This window comes from Alligator sinensis, unplaced genomic scaffold, assembly GCF_000455745.1.
Source record: "Alligator sinensis unplaced genomic scaffold, ASM45574v1 scaffold393_1, whole genome shotgun sequence".
NCBI classification, from domain to species: Eukaryota; Metazoa; Chordata; order Crocodylia; family Alligatoridae; genus Alligator; species Alligator sinensis.
The window spans coordinates 674,498-689,751 of NW_005842292.1; the positions used below are offsets into that span (position 1 = coordinate 674,498).

At 48.5% G+C, this 15,254-nt stretch overlaps 1 protein-coding gene across 1 annotated transcript in view; it reads left to right on the plus strand.

Annotated features, from left to right (window-relative positions):
• Positions 1-10,662, plus strand: part of CUNH8orf74 (chromosome unknown C8orf74 homolog) — a 23,916-nt gene extending 13,254 nt beyond the window's left edge. Inside the window, exons 3-4 of the mRNA XM_006028158.1 lie at positions 3,450-3,850; positions 10,447-10,662. Coding sequence (XP_006028220.1) covers positions 3,450-3,850; positions 10,447-10,662 — 617 coding nt within the window. The remainder of the gene's footprint in view (positions 1-3,449; positions 3,851-10,446) is intronic.
• Positions 10,663-15,254: the final 4,592 nt, after the last annotated feature.

The window sequence follows — 15,254 nt, forward strand, 5'->3', positions numbered from 1 at the left end:
GCCTATGCAGGGGGTCGGACTCGATGATCTATTGAGGTCCCTTCTGACCCTAACATTTATGAATCTATGAAACCTGAAAGCTTGCTAAAATTTGTCTTCCAGCTATTTAAGTTGGTCTAATAAAAGATATCAGATTCATCCGAAGAGCCTTGTCTGCCTTTATTAAATACAACATTTCTAAAATATTTTTAGCAGCATTATTTATCAATTTATTTTACATTTGGGGGCGGGGGCAAAAGTTGATAACAGAAAAGATAAGAAAATTGTTCTGCACTTCAAAACAAAGAGAAGGTGGAAATTTCCAAAAAGGTTTCCACTAAATGGCTTGGATGCTTGACAGCACTTGAGGCAGGGAATCTACTGGCACGAATTCAATCCTTTGGGCCCACAAGGTTTTTGTGCTGAAAACTGAGAGAAGGATTGTTTGGGAATCCCCATAAAATGAGAGCCCAATTAGAGCACTACAAGTTTGGGCATATTCTATTGCTAAAGCATCATCCAGATGGAGAGATACTCCCAGGCTGGGCTTTTCTCACAATATTAGCTGAGCACTTAGCTGACATTATTATTTGTGTTTTTCTTGATGGCACGTGGTGGGAAAACACCTCTCTTTTAGGAAGCCCAAAGAATTTGTGACTTCCCAGGGGTCTCACAGCTGGACTATGGCAGAGCCAAAAACTGAAACCAGGCTTATCGAGTCTCAAGCCAGTGCTGCAGGACTGCACAATGCTGGTATAATACTGGCAAAAAATGTTTGTCATCACACGTTACTAAGATCCACATGGAATTGGCACAGGGTATTACCTTTAAAGTTAAGTCTATTTTTTTAATGTGACTTCTAAGGGCTGGAAGGTCAGCTATCCTGACAAGGTGAGGTCTTGTGTTTTTATGGAACCAATTCTTCACATAGTAAAAAGAAATGGACTCTCGAAATGAGAGAACCGTCCTCTGTCTACCTTCTCCCTAACTTCAGATGAACCCAGCTAACTATCTCCCATGTATTATAAGATAGAAACTCATAGCTAGATGTAATTGGAAGGCAAATACAAATGAATGGACATCACGGACATTTTCAAAAGACGTCAGAAATTTGTATTTTATATTACATTTTCTGGGAATGGTTTTTCTTTTGCTCATTCTAATATTGATTTTATTTTTTCATTTTGGAAGAGTTTGGGAAAGTTTTATTTTCGTAAGGATAAATTACTCATTCTCTCCCACTCACATTTTTTGCTTTCTGACTTTTTGGGCGGAGAAAGTGGGTTTCTCCACCAAAATGAAACAAAATTTTGTTTAAAAATTGTCACAAATGGTATTATATTCACTAGAACCATAATTTGATTGAAATTTTTAGTTTTGGGGATAAAGTCTTTTTGGGGGGAGGGGGGTCATTGGAAAATTTTAAACCAGATGGACTCTTATCATCATATCTATAGCAATATCCAACCCAGAATTTCATAGATTCAGAGATGTTAGGGTCAGGAAGGACCTCAGCAGATCATCATGTCTGACCCGCTGCCCTGGGCAGGAAAGAGCGGTGGGGTCAGACGACCTCAGCCAGGTGCATGTCTAGCCTCCTTTTAAAGACGCCCAAGGTAGGGGGTCATGAAGGTTGGGTTGGTTCCATTTTTGGTTTCATATTCATTTCTGTATCACTTTGCCTCTTCATATTTGCCTCTCTTTGTGGTTCCTTCCCTTCAGGCCCACAAAAATAATCTTGGAGGACTAAGGGGAAGAGAAAATTCTCTCTCTTTTTAATGTTTGCTGGGTTGTATCCTTGCGTTGCCTGTGTACAGTCACGATCCTCTGGAACTACACTCGGCCTGAGCCAAAAGGCCAAGAAGCACATACCTTCATTGCCCGGGCAGCATAAGACCACAGTCAGGCTAGCTTAGTGATCAGTGAAGAGTCGTGTGGTCAGCGAGTTTCCTCCTCAAGGTTTATGAAATCAAAAAGCTACAAGAGAAAGACAACAAGGACGTGTTCAGTGTGGGCTACCACTCAGCCCTCCACCCATCGGCTGGGGTATATAGTCACGGAGGCCTTTCCTCCTTTGGGCTACAAATATCACAAGCCTGTGTCAGGGACTGTCTTTTTTAAACCAATGACCAAGGATGCCTTTGTGTAGTACTCAACATATTATGTCTGGTTCTGCCTTGCCTCAGTAAAGCATCTGATTTGAGTTGACCCCGAGAAGAATCACCTATGACAGGATTCACTACTGACATTTTTATAGCTTTATCCAACTTCCTTGAATGTCCCCCAAAGGGATAGCAAAGCCATTTGCAGTCCAGAATCACAGCAGCAGGACTCTGCAGGGTTGCTTATCACTTCCTCTTCCTGCTTCCAGGTGCCTCTGGGATTTGTAGTCCACAGTTGCAGCCAGCAGTAAGCTTGAATGGAAGCAGGAGGGTGTTTAACACCCTTCCCTGGCCCCAGACCCAAGCCGGGGTTTGCCTGGGGGTAGGAAGCCCCCAACCTGCAGACTGGGCAGCATCCCCACGTGGGCTTGCCTCCCCCCCCCCCCCCCTTAGTCAGCCAGTCCTCACTGCCTCAGCTAGGGAACAGAGGGGTGGGGCCAGCCCTTATCTCTGGAGCAGACAGCATAGTCCAGCCCAGGGCTGGATTTCTATTCTGTTACAGGTTTGGACCAGTTTCTGACCACTTAAACCGGTTTAAGTGTAACTTCCTTCCCTAGCCACAGTGGGCTGACAAACACACTTCACAACAGGAGCTGTGAGGGATCCACAGGATCAGAAGCAGCCTCAGTGGTGTCTGTCAAAAAGAAATCCCCAACCCACAGGCAAAGGACTCAAATCCACATCCGTATCATTGCAATGTGAAACACAAGAGTGGAGTTAACCTTGTAGGACATTCATTCATCTGCTTGGACAGTTGTCAGCCTAATTGGCTGCAAGCCTCCTGGAGGAAACACGGCCGTCTTGTTTTACACCAAATAATCCTTAAATCATGTTTGCTGTGGGCTATACAATGCAGGCTTGTTGATCTAACACAACTTTGGAAACAGCAGCCCTGAAGAAGCAGCAATTTCCCATTTTCCTTGCAAGACAGGCTTAAATGTAAATAGCACGAAGCAAGGAGCATGATGCCAGTGGATTTCCCGCACATAACAAATAGTTGTTGCTGCTAACCAGCACATCATTTCAACAGCACAGTATCCAAATGGCAGGCTGACTGCAATGTGAACCTCCGAGTGGCTTATGGTGCAGGTCCACAACACATCTATTACGTGGGAAATTGAGTTTACTCCATAGTAAAAGTGAAGTGGATATGCTGTCTTAACCCATGTCTTACACGAGGTTAAGTGTAAGGCCAGGGAGCTGGTTGCGTGTCCGCCCCTTCTTACGGAATAGGATCTGGGGTAAATTGTGTCACCTTAATCTCGTTGTGTGTCCACCCCCTCAGACACCATTTTCATTTCTATTCAGGCTTACCCATCTCAGAGGCCCTCCAACTCCTGCACGACAAACTCACGTTGTGCGAGCCAAAGCTGAGCCCCTTCAAAGCCTGCAGCGTGTGCAATTACTTCTGCAACACCTTCATCAGGCACTACCACCTCTACCAGTTTGTGCTGTGTCAGGAGAGGGACCTCAGACAGCATTTGGCCCATCTGGAAGTCTGTGGGCCCCCGCAGCCTCTCCCGCTGATGGCAGGCACTGAAGTGGAAGCCGCGAAACACCAGCAGCAGCTGGCTGCCCTCTCTGCCGCAGAGGCCCAAAAACACACCGACATGCTGCTCCTCCAAGAGAGACTGCATTCGGAGAAGGAGCGCATGCTGCAAAGGGTGTATGACAGAGTGAATGCACAGGCAGGGGCCTTGGACAGAAAGGTAAGTGCGTGGGCCAGGCCTACTTAGTTTAGAAAAGAGACACCTGAGGGGGGCATGAGAAGGGTTTGCAAAATGCTAAATGGTGAAGAGAAAGTACATAGGGATTTATTATTTACTGAGCGCATCTACACAAGGCACTAACCATGCAAGAGCCTAATAACACTGCACAGAGTGTGCTGGGCAAAACCCATGCTAATATGCTGCTGCTGTGCAGTCGTTTTAGGCTACTACAGTGTTGTTGTTCATCCTTTGTGGGTGAAGACGACCGCATTGAGCGGGGCAGGGAGAGAAGAGAGAAAAGAAGTAGGAAAGAAACAGGGAGGAAGAAAAGAGAAAAGGAGAAAAAAGGAAAAAAGGAGAGGAGAGAGAGAGGAAAGAGAAAGAAGAGGGGTGGAGGCTAGGTCGCATGGGTACGCAGGTGATTTATAAGCCTGATCTCAGCCTTGAGCAATCTGCTGCAGCAGGGGCAGGAACATAATGAGGACTGGGAATGAGAGGTTTTCATTTTCCTGGCCACGCATTTCTTCATTGCTTTTGCCATGCGGTGCTGTTCAAAGGCCAGTGCTCTGTTCTGGATTGATGGACGGTCACAAGCCATTTGCTCCCATGACTCTGGGGAGCAAATCTGGGGCTCCAGGGAGCAAATCCATGACTCTGGGGAGCAAATCCATGACTCCGGGGATGCTTACTGCACAGTATGCTGGGATGCTGTGCTTACTGCACAGAAAGCATCACTAAAAACCCGTGTGCTGGCACTATTGCACAGTAGTGCAAGGTAATCAAGTTGATTAATCAAGCACTAAACCCGCTGTAACTATGGCACACTAATGTATGTGTAGATGCACCCACTGTCTCTCACTATGCAAAACCTAGGGGTCATGAAAGGGAACTAGAACTTCCTAGACCCGAACTGCTGGAGGCTGCAAGTCGAAGAGGAACCAGGGAAAAAACCCTGGGCATAACCTGTTCGCTGTCCCCTTCAGCATCCCCTTTCTGCTGCCGTGTGACAGCAGATACTGGTCTGACCCAGTAAAGTGGCAGTTCTTATATTCTTATGGGGTCTGTAGAGAATAGGCAGGTCCCTCTGGGTGCCTGTCTGTACCACAGGAGAAAATTGATTGATCAAGCAGCTGAGAGAATAAGCTCCACCTACACATTTATGCCAGCAAGCCTGCTGATTACCACTGCCTGGGAACAATTATTATTACTATTAGCATCATCATCATCATTGTTGTTGCCATTTTTGTTGCTGTTGTTATTATTATTATTTCATGACTTTGTACTGTGGCAGCATCTAGGAGCCCCACTCATGGCCCGGGACCCACTGTGCCAGGGGCTGTACACACACAGAACAAACAGTCTCTGCTCTAGAGAGCTTTAAATCTAAGGGCGACCTGCTCATGATGCTACAATATCATCACTTAGCCACCAAAGACCTTTAGAAAATTTTGGGTGATTTATGAGATAAAGCTCCCACCTTCCTTCCAACCTCTGGCACCCAAAGCTTACCACCAAGTCAGCATTCCCGCTCCTGTTTCTTGGGCCAAATGCATTCTCGTATTTGTCGTTTTCCCCATCAACACTTTCATATGCTCCTTTTATAGATACGTTGGGGCCTGCAAGTTCCTTATACCAGACTGCCACTTCACTGTGGCCAAACAATGAGCTCAGATAAATCACTAGAGGACACACTGGACCATAGTGGGCACATCTACATGTTCATTAATGCACCTTAATTATGCGCAGTATTACTTACTGCTAATAAGAGGTACTAACTGAACGTGCAGTAACTAGAATTACTGTGCGGTAGTGCCAGCGCATGGTTTTTTAGTGACACTTACTGCGCATTAGCCTAATAACACTGCAGTGTAGGCTACTAGCCTGGTTAATAATCACTACACTGCTGTGCACATCTACACATTCATTAATGCACCTTAATTACTGTGCAGTATTACTTACTACTTACTACTAATAAGAGGTACTAACTGAATGTGCAGTAGCTAGAATTACTGTGCAGTAGTACCAGTGCACAATTTTTTAGTGACACTTACTGTGCATTAGCCTAATAACACTGCGGTGTAGGCTATTAGCACAGTTAATAACCACTAAACTGCTGTGCAGTGTTATTAGGCTAATGCGCAGTAAGCATCTCATGTAGACGCACCCACAGAGCAGTTAATTACTGCATGCAAACCCACTTCAGTGAATGAAGAGCCCAAGGCAAAATCCAGCTACTGATTTCTAACCAAAGTTTGGTTTAGGTGTAGTGGGAACACTTTTTAACTCTGGCACAAAAAGCAAACTGAAGTGAGTCAAATGAAAAAAACCTAGGTTGGGAACGATATAACATATAAGTGGCATCATTAAAAATAGAAACGTGTTATAAAAGACTCAGCTTGGAGTAACCAAAGACACATTCTATAGTGAAGCCTGTCCTCCAGGTGTTTTCATGTATTTCATTATTATCAAGATATGCTTGCAATCCAAAAATGTGGACTATCCCCCCACTCCAAACTGGAGACACCAAAGAGGCAGGACTCACTGGAGATAAGAGACTTCTCCCTCCGTCACTCTTAGTCTCCTAGTCCCACTCATTGCTGCCATTGCGTGGGGTCCACAGCATGCTGCACACTTCACACAACACATGCAAACGGCAGGTTAGCAATCAATGTTGCTAAGATCCTCTCTCCAGAGCTGCTTGGGGCTGATCTCGGTGGGACTTCTCTCAAAGGGAGTCTGGAAAATATAGCCCCCAAAAGGATGGGCAGGTTGGGCAAGTGAAGGCGGAACATTTTTAAGGAAGGGAAGCAGCATGGAAAGGCATGAGTTATGGATGTGATGCCACACTTTCACAACTCACGGAACCACGTGCCATATTTACCCACCTGCCACATGCACCTTTCCCCCGAAAAGCTGCCCTCCCGAACTAGCGTGTATAGCTTAAGCAAGGAAGCTGATTATTATGCCCACACTGGAACAGAAAAAGTGGGACTTAGAAGCAAGCAGAAGTGGCAACCACTCCTACCTGCCGTGCTGTGGCCCGGAAAGCAGAAGGGCTGGCGTCTAGTGTTATCCCTCTCGCAGCCCAAGCACTTTGAGCTGGATGATGGTGAGTGAGCTGCTGTATGCAGCCTGTGGTATCTTGATGCGGCTTGTGGTGTGGAAGCAAGCCTGTATTGCTTACAGAAACTTCTACTAAGAACTACTTCTAGTAAAGGAGTAGGAGTCTTACCATGGGGAAGAGACTTCATCGAGGTTGCCCAGTAGGTCAGTGGCAGAGCTGGGACTAGACTGGAGTCCTCCCGAGTCCCGTTGCAGTGCTCTGGGGAATAAGTGGATGGTTGGTTGGTCTACCGGGACTGGAAGGGCTTTTTACACAGGGTAGCACAGAGACAAGCCTGTGGCTTGGATATGTAACATATCCATACTGATATAATACCAATATAATTTATATCAGCTTTGTACACCAATATATATTACACTGGGATTCAGGGCAGACAGACAACTAGCTTTTGGGGAGTAACTGCTGCAGGAGATGCTATTAGAGGGTCGCACCACTGGGTGATAAGGGCACAGGTCGCATTATTGACCTGTTGTTATTTGACCTGTTATTTGACCCATTAATTGACCCATTATTGACCTGTTGTTTGTCCTTGAGCAAATAGCTACTTCTAATTAGAGCGCTCCAGTATTGCCACTTCTAATTAGCCCCAGGGTTGCTACTTTTAATTAGCCCCAGTGTTGCTTCACCATCACATGTATTAAGCCCCAGCATGTTTCAAAATGGCCATGGGGGCACTTTATCTAAGCATCGTTGAATGATCTTTAGGTAAAGCGTGCCACAGTCATTTTGAAATGCACGGAGGCTTAATACACATGCCAATAACTGTTTTAAATGGCATGGGTGTCCAGGAACCACTCTAATTAAAACACGCCCCGCTCCATCCTTGAGCATGTGTATAGGCAGCTGGTAAGGTGGGAAAGAAGGGCTTGAAATCTGGGGCTGTGCCCAAAGCAAAGTTGGGCATGGCCTTGAGAGCATGCCCTTTTAGAGCTGGTCTGCACAGCTGAAAACCTGAGATTACTTACCATGGGTAAATAATTCATATGAGCTATCCTGATGCACGGAGTAGAGACCAGGCCCTTGAGCTTTGCTATGAAGTGAACTCGCGGCGGACACTGCAATGCCCCAACCTGGCACTGATCTCAGCGACTTTACCTAATGGCAGAACTCAAGCGCCTTTCTTATTTTCACGGTGTTTTTACCCTAGGTGAGTTGGCACGTGGTATTTACCCTGAAGCAAAAGACAGGTTGGGTTTTTTTTAATTTTATTTTAGCAGTAAGAACAAGTCTTGTGATGTAATGCAGAGCCCAAGGGAGTGCCTGGGGGTGGGGAGGAGGAAGAGTGTAACAGAGGAAGAAGGTAAATTTAGCAGAGGTGTCTCATAGGATGGGGGTGGGTTTCAGGAAGGCCAGAGCCTCAGAGTACCCGCTAGGCTACCCCAGCCATGCTCTGGTTAATCTAGTTTGAATTTTCATTCAAATAAAGCATGCAGGCAAAGAAATCCCAAATGCATCTTCATACAGTCATGTCGTTGAGGCCACAAATCATGATGCCACTGTCCTGGTTCTCACTCCTTCTTACCCACGCAGATCTTCTCCCTGCGCACTGTGGAGTAAATTGGATCCACACAGGAAAGCGATGGAGATCTGGTTTCTCGGCATCTTTGCCTTCCCAACATGGGCTTCCCTTCTCGCACGCTGCATGTCGTGCCAGCTGCCTGCAGCTCCCTACAGCAGTGACCTGAGTATTAGCATCACGGCAGACGAAAAGGACAACAGTCTATGGGGTAGGGGCTGCAGGGTTGGCCTGCTGTATTTAAGCAGTAAATCCCCTTTACTGGTGTTGCTGCCAACACCCCAGATTGCTAAAATGCTCCATTCCCAGGAAATAAATTTACCCCATGGATGCTGCACAGTCACTCTTGGTTGAGCTGGGATAGTGGGCCAGGACAGGCGACTGGCAGAGTCCGTCCACTGCCCTTGTACCATGTTGCTGCATAACGATTTCTGAAATTATTATTATTAATTTTTTTTTTACCTAATTGGTAGGCAGCGATGAGAATTAACTTCCGTGACAGTCTTGCTTGAAGAATGCAACCCGGTGGCTCACCCCTTCCCGGACGGAGCCAGGCAGGTGTGGTGGCACGGTCGCACCCTGCTTCGAGCTCACTGCCCGGTCAGCGTGGGCTCCTGCTCACCAGCCGATCAAGCGTGAACTCTGGCAGAGCCATTGCTTTTTCATAGCTCTGGAGCCCAGGGGCTGAGCATCACCTCCTCCTTTCTCCTCTCCTCCACTGAATTCCCCGGTGGGGGAAAAAAGGGGACGAGCAGCTGCAATGGCACTCATCTCCTGGGCTCTGCAGCCGTGTGAGAGCAGTGGCCAGAGCTCACACCGGTCGAACCAGCGAGCTCATAGAGCTCACTGCATCTGAAGAGCTCTGGCAGGAGCGGTGCTGACCGGGCAGCGAGCTCAGACCGCCAAAGGGAGTGTGGCTGCACCCCCCTCACCCTGCTCCTGCACCCCTTCCACTCTTCATCTGGTCCTGGTCTGCCTGCATCACGGTCAGGTACGACAGCGCAAGATCCTACAGTCAGCACAGACCTCCCGTCAGAGACCCTGGGAGGTCTGAGTGTGCAAAAACTGCAGGATCAGGCCCTTTCTCGGTAGGGTACCTATTGGACTGCCATCTCCAGTCTCATTTCGTAACCAGCCATGAAAAGTTTATAAATCTCAGGGGCGGAGACACTTCTGCCTCAACTTGCATTACAGGTTCCCAGCCCAGGAGCAAATTGTTTTGGAAATTTAATTAAACTCCAATGGGGCACTTTGATGATCAGCCCACATGCCTAGTGGAATTAATGTATGCGCAATAACGTGCGTGTGTCACTGCACCGTTGGTATTAACAAGCGAGTTCAAGTAATGTGGCTAACATCATCCTCAATCACCTTTTGAACTCAGGCAAACAGCAAGGAAGAGTGACTGGGAAGGTCAAACGGGCACTTTAATGACAGTGGGGTCTCTGCTTTGGGTCAGTCTCACGCACAAGGTCTGAAACAGGATCTGACCCCTGGAGCCCATGAACCCACTGGGATCTGGGTTAACCTCAGGAGATCTGGTGCAATGGACAGAGCTTGCCTTCTCAAGCAGTCCAACCCACTGTCACCATACGGCTTCCTGGCCTCCTGTGCTGGAGCCCCATGCATACACCCAGAGGTCTTCGAGCATCCAGAAATAACTTGCCTCCAGAGGAATCAATGGCTTAGGTAGAGCATCTCTGCTGGGTTAAGAGTAGGGAGCTCCTTTCAGAGAGGTGTCCTTGCAGACACATCTAGGCCTGCACCCTTCCCACCTGCAGATCCCACATCTTCGAGGAGCCCAGAAGAGCTGAGGGATGGGGGACACCATTAATGAGTCTGTTTCCAACAGAGGGGCCGGGCTGAACCCCTGGCAGGTTAAAGGGAACAGCTGGTTGATAGTAAAGTCAGGGCTGAACACAACTCCAGCCCTCCTGCTCTTCCACTTCCTTTTAGGTTTTAGAGAGCATGGTGAGAGAAGCAATCGGGACCCAGATTGAAGCTGTCCATGAGATCCTGCAGACTGAGATCCAGACCACCTTTGAGATCCTGGATCTGAGACTCCAAAAGAAGACCCTCTCCTTAAACCCACCTGCCACCCACCCCCCACCTCCCTCCTCCGAAGACCGAGCAAAGTCGACCAAAGCCCAGGTGCAGAAAAAGAAGAAATGACGAGCCACCGACCTTCTGGATAGACCTCAGCATAACCTCCTGACTGCCGGTGCACAGTGACTGTGGTCTGCGCTTCCCTTTCATGCGTGAACTCTTTGGGCACGGTTGATGCCGGCGCGTTTGTTCATATTGCCCTGGTTGGAACGATTAAATTTGGTAGAAACAAACCAAAGCAACTGATGAGTTATTAACATGGGAGACGGGAGACACTCACTATCAACAGCTTGGTTCTGCTAAAAGATGTAGGGTATGTACAATGCTGGCCCACTGGATTTGGCCTAGCGCTGTATTCAGTATTGTGGAAGGGCAGTGTGCAAGGCAGTATTGTGGAAGGGCAGAGCAGTGTGCAAGAATTTGCTCTCTCCACCGCTGAGACAGCCCTAGGTAGAGATTATTATAAATATTATAAATAGCAGGCCTCTCTCTCACATTGGTTCCCACGGCTGGGGGATTAGCTGCTCATTTCTCCATCAGCCCGTGCTACCACCGAGAGCCTCAGGAACCTGCTGTCTGGGGGTGAGATCCTGTGGCAAAGTACAGACTGTTAAAAAGCCCAAGGCTGAATTGATTCAATCGTCACAGGTTAGTCTAAGATGCGTAGACTGAACTGATAAGCGAGTGAACAGACATTCACTTTTGATTCTGGAAATGCAACCACATGCCTGCAGCGGCCCAGGCCAGAAGCTGGGGAGCGCTACAGCTCGCCCCCCTGCTCAGCTGGAGCAGACAGCTTGGGCCAAGGCTCTGCAAGTGGGGTTTGCAGGGGAGGTGCAAAGCATCCTGGGATGCTGGGGGACTGAGTTAGTTTGAATCAGGAGGGGATCTGGGATAGACGTTCAATAAACTGAGGTATTGAACTGCTACTTAAGTCTGAAAACATCTAGGTTGATCTTAAACCAGTCTAGGCCATTTTCAAAGCGGTTTATGTGCACTGAACTCCTGTTGTGTTGCAGATTTGAACTGGTTTCTCATCACTTATGCCAGTTTACATGTAATTTCTGTCCTGAGCTTAAGAGGTGCAGCACTAGAGGAGCAAAATCAGGGGCACAGCACCAAATGCTCTGGAAACAGAATTAATCTACCCCACTTCTTGTTCGGTGACCACAGCTGCCTTGGCATGGTACTCTAGTGGGGACTAATATGCCATAGAATAGTGATGGTGACAATATTTCTTCCAGTTCAGGGGTTATCTTCCCTTTTAGAGACCCTTTGGGAATACCATGACATTGCTGTGAGATTCAAGACAACCCTGGAGCATTTGGGCTGGGCCATCACTATATACAGAACTCACTGCTCAGGAGAGGAGGGGACTAGGATAGCTTTAAGCCTTTGCTATGCTTCCTAACCCTAAACTCACAGAGCCAGAAGGTTGGGAGGAGTCTCAAGGGTCCTCCGGCAGTCAAACCCCATGCACAAACACAGGTGTCATTAGTAGTTCCCAAGCTGTCCCAGGCAGATGCCAATCTAGCCTTCTCTTGGAAACGTCTGATGAAGAAGCCCCAAGTTAATGGATGCTTTGGATGTTATTTTCTTTCTCTGCCTCGCATCCCTCCCTGTAAAAAATGGGCAAATGCCACCCCCTACGTCATCATCGTCACAGTGGTGTGAAGATTGCTTCTGGAACATTTTGAAGCACTCAGATACAACAGTGAAAAGCCCCCTCCAAAAGCCCAGGAGGAAATGATCCATTCTGATTTGAAGAAAAAGTTTGGGCAGCACGTGGAAAGCAAGGCCTGGGACTGCTCATTGCATTTGGAGAAAACAAAATACCGGACAGCTGATCATTACATGGTCATTCTCCAAGAGAGCAGGGATCCGGAGGAAAAGGCATGATGCGGAACGGCTGTGTCCTAACACAGATTTACAAAGGGTGTCGAATCTGCAAACACATTTAATTCTGGGATTTCCAAATTGTTACGGCTTTGCAATCTTTCTAACACACAGATTGCTATGTGCGGTTTTCAAAAGGTCGGTCAAGCTGAGCAAACCGAATCTCCATCCCCTGGCATCGCACCGTCTGGGGCGCTAGCGGGTTTGAAACCCTGAGACCCACCGCCCTAGCCTAGGGAAGGGACTTTCTCGCAGATGCTTTTTTGGCAAGTGTTGCCTGCAACTCAGCATATGCTGCCTGAGCTGATGGGGCTCCAGACAGCAATCGTAGGTTGTTATCTTCGATGCAAGCCAGTATTAGAGAGGGAGGGGAGGCATGTAGGCTGCACAGGCATGTAGTCCCTGGCTCCTCCTCTGACCTCTATGGTCATTGTCCCATTTTCTTCTATCCCCATTCTTCTTCCAAGGAGGCATTTAACCTCCTTGTCACTAAATAATAATGTTTCCCCTCCCTTCATAGCGCCTGGCAATCAACTGCTTTGCACATGCTATGTAAAGGAAAGACCAATGCACACCGGGCACTGCCTCAGCCTACATGGGGCCTCCTGACGCCAGGACCAGCCCCATGGCACCTGGAAGGCAAGCGGCAAAGCTCAGCTTCCTGCTTTCTGCTTCAAACAAAACTCCTTCATGGCAGTCAGGGCCAGAAGCAAATGTGAACCCGTTGCAACGGGAGAGAACAGGGTTGCGGTGGAGTTGTTCCACCCCACCACATACAACACACAAGAAAACCAGTGTCAGGCATCCAGGTTGTAGCCGTATTGGTCTAGAGGCAAAACCACGGGGAGGGTGATATCTTTAATTAGACCAGCTAGGCATTTGCAAACCAATTCTTTGATTGACTTGCAAGCTTTCGGACATGCTCGCCCTTCATCAGGCGTAGGAGAGAGCAGAGATGGTAAAAAGTTCATTGCTACCTGGGAGCACTTTTACAATCTTTGCTCTCTCCTACACCTCGTGAAGGGCGAGTGTGCCCGAAAGCTTGCAAGTCAATCAAAGAATTGGTTTGCAAATATCTAGCTGGTCTACTAAAAGGTATCACCTCTTCCATGCATTTCGATTCCAAGAAAACAAGGGAGCAATGGGTTATGGAGAATCAACAACTCCTCATCCGAGAGCTGGCCCCTACAGGACATAGGATTGTAGGACTTCTGGGCCTCCTACATTTGCAGGCAACATTTGCCAAAAAAAGGTCCACAAGAATATCCTTTCCATTGCTTCCATCTGTCACCTCCACAAAACACCGGACAGCAATCACCCAACCACGTGTCACAGGTACAGAGCAGAGCAACACCGGTGCCTGGCACTGGGACATTAGGGACCTGACTGAAAACCTACTGAAGTCAGTGTGAGCTTCTTTTCGTTGGCCTCAAGGGTTCGCAGACCCAGGCTGGGAGAAGGTGGCATAGGAAAGCCAAGTTATGGCGAAGCTGTGGGTAAGGCAAAACCTTCTCTCTGCAAGACTGGGCACCCAGCCCTCCTCACCCCCCAGGAAGCCACAGAGCAACGGTTATAAAAGTTTAACCATCTTTTTTAACGAGGGTTAAAAAAGTTTAACGATGGTTTAAAAAGTTTTTAAAAGTTTAACGATGGTTTAAAAAGTTAAAAAAGTTAATGGTTTTAAAAGTTTTTTAAACAGCAGGAAGCAAGAAGGCCCGAGTGAAAAATCAGTGCTGGAGTGAAGCCGGGGTAAAAGGCAGTATCCCCAAGCTGGCCTTCAGGGGAGGGATGCTTTCCAGTGCCAGGCAGGAAGGGAAGCCAGGATCTGCCATGCCCGCTGCTGCTTGCTTTCAGTCCTATATATTTCTTATTTTTTGTCAGCAGCCTCTCTTGCTCCCGGGGATCTCAGGGAGAGAGCAGGCAGAAATGTGAGCGTCACGTGAGCAGGTTTCCTTCCTGAGTGCACGGCGCCCTTCTGATGTTTTGTTCGTCCCGAAGCTCCGGGGGCCGGTGGCACGGCAGGCGTGGGGGCTCCGGGGGACCTCAGGACAGAGCAGCACGGCAAGGCCGGGGCACGTCTCAGCCTGGTTGTGTGACGCGTGAGGAGGGAAAGGGTCCCGGGAGCACCGGTCTGGAGCTGGATGCTTTGGAGGGCAGGATGCTTCACCACCGTGCCACAGCGGGAGGGGAGTAAGCTGTGATAATACACACAAACCTCCCTAGAGGTGGCATCCACGGGGATGGCCTCCTCCAGCTCTAGAGGATGATGGAGCCTGTGCTGGGCTGGCCTCTCCCCCTTACACCGTTCAGGGCTTTTTCTTCCATCCATCTTCCCTCTGGCTCCTCTCCAGGCCCCAAAAGGGGGTAGCCCTGGCCCTCAGGGGTCTAAACTGGGTGCAGCCCCATCCCAGTAAAAGCCCTCGGGGAGCAGTCCTGGCCCCTGGGGGTCAGCGGACAAACTGGCTGACAACAGGCACCCCGGAGCAGCACTGGACTGGGAAGGAGGAGACTGGTTTCAACTCTTAGCCCTGGCAGTGACTTGGTGCCAGGCAAGGCAACGTGCCTCTGCTTCACCCGCTCTCCAAGCAGGGATAACCAGTCTGCTCTTCCTTCCTAGAAGAGGAGCCTGGAGGATCGTGGCCACGTCAGCGCTTTGCACCAGGGGCTGGGTACGCACCGGTGCTCGGGTGTTTGGTTGCACCCAGTCCGAGGTAGAGAGCCCTCTCCCTGCTTTCTAGGAAGGGAAAAGACACCCATCTGTT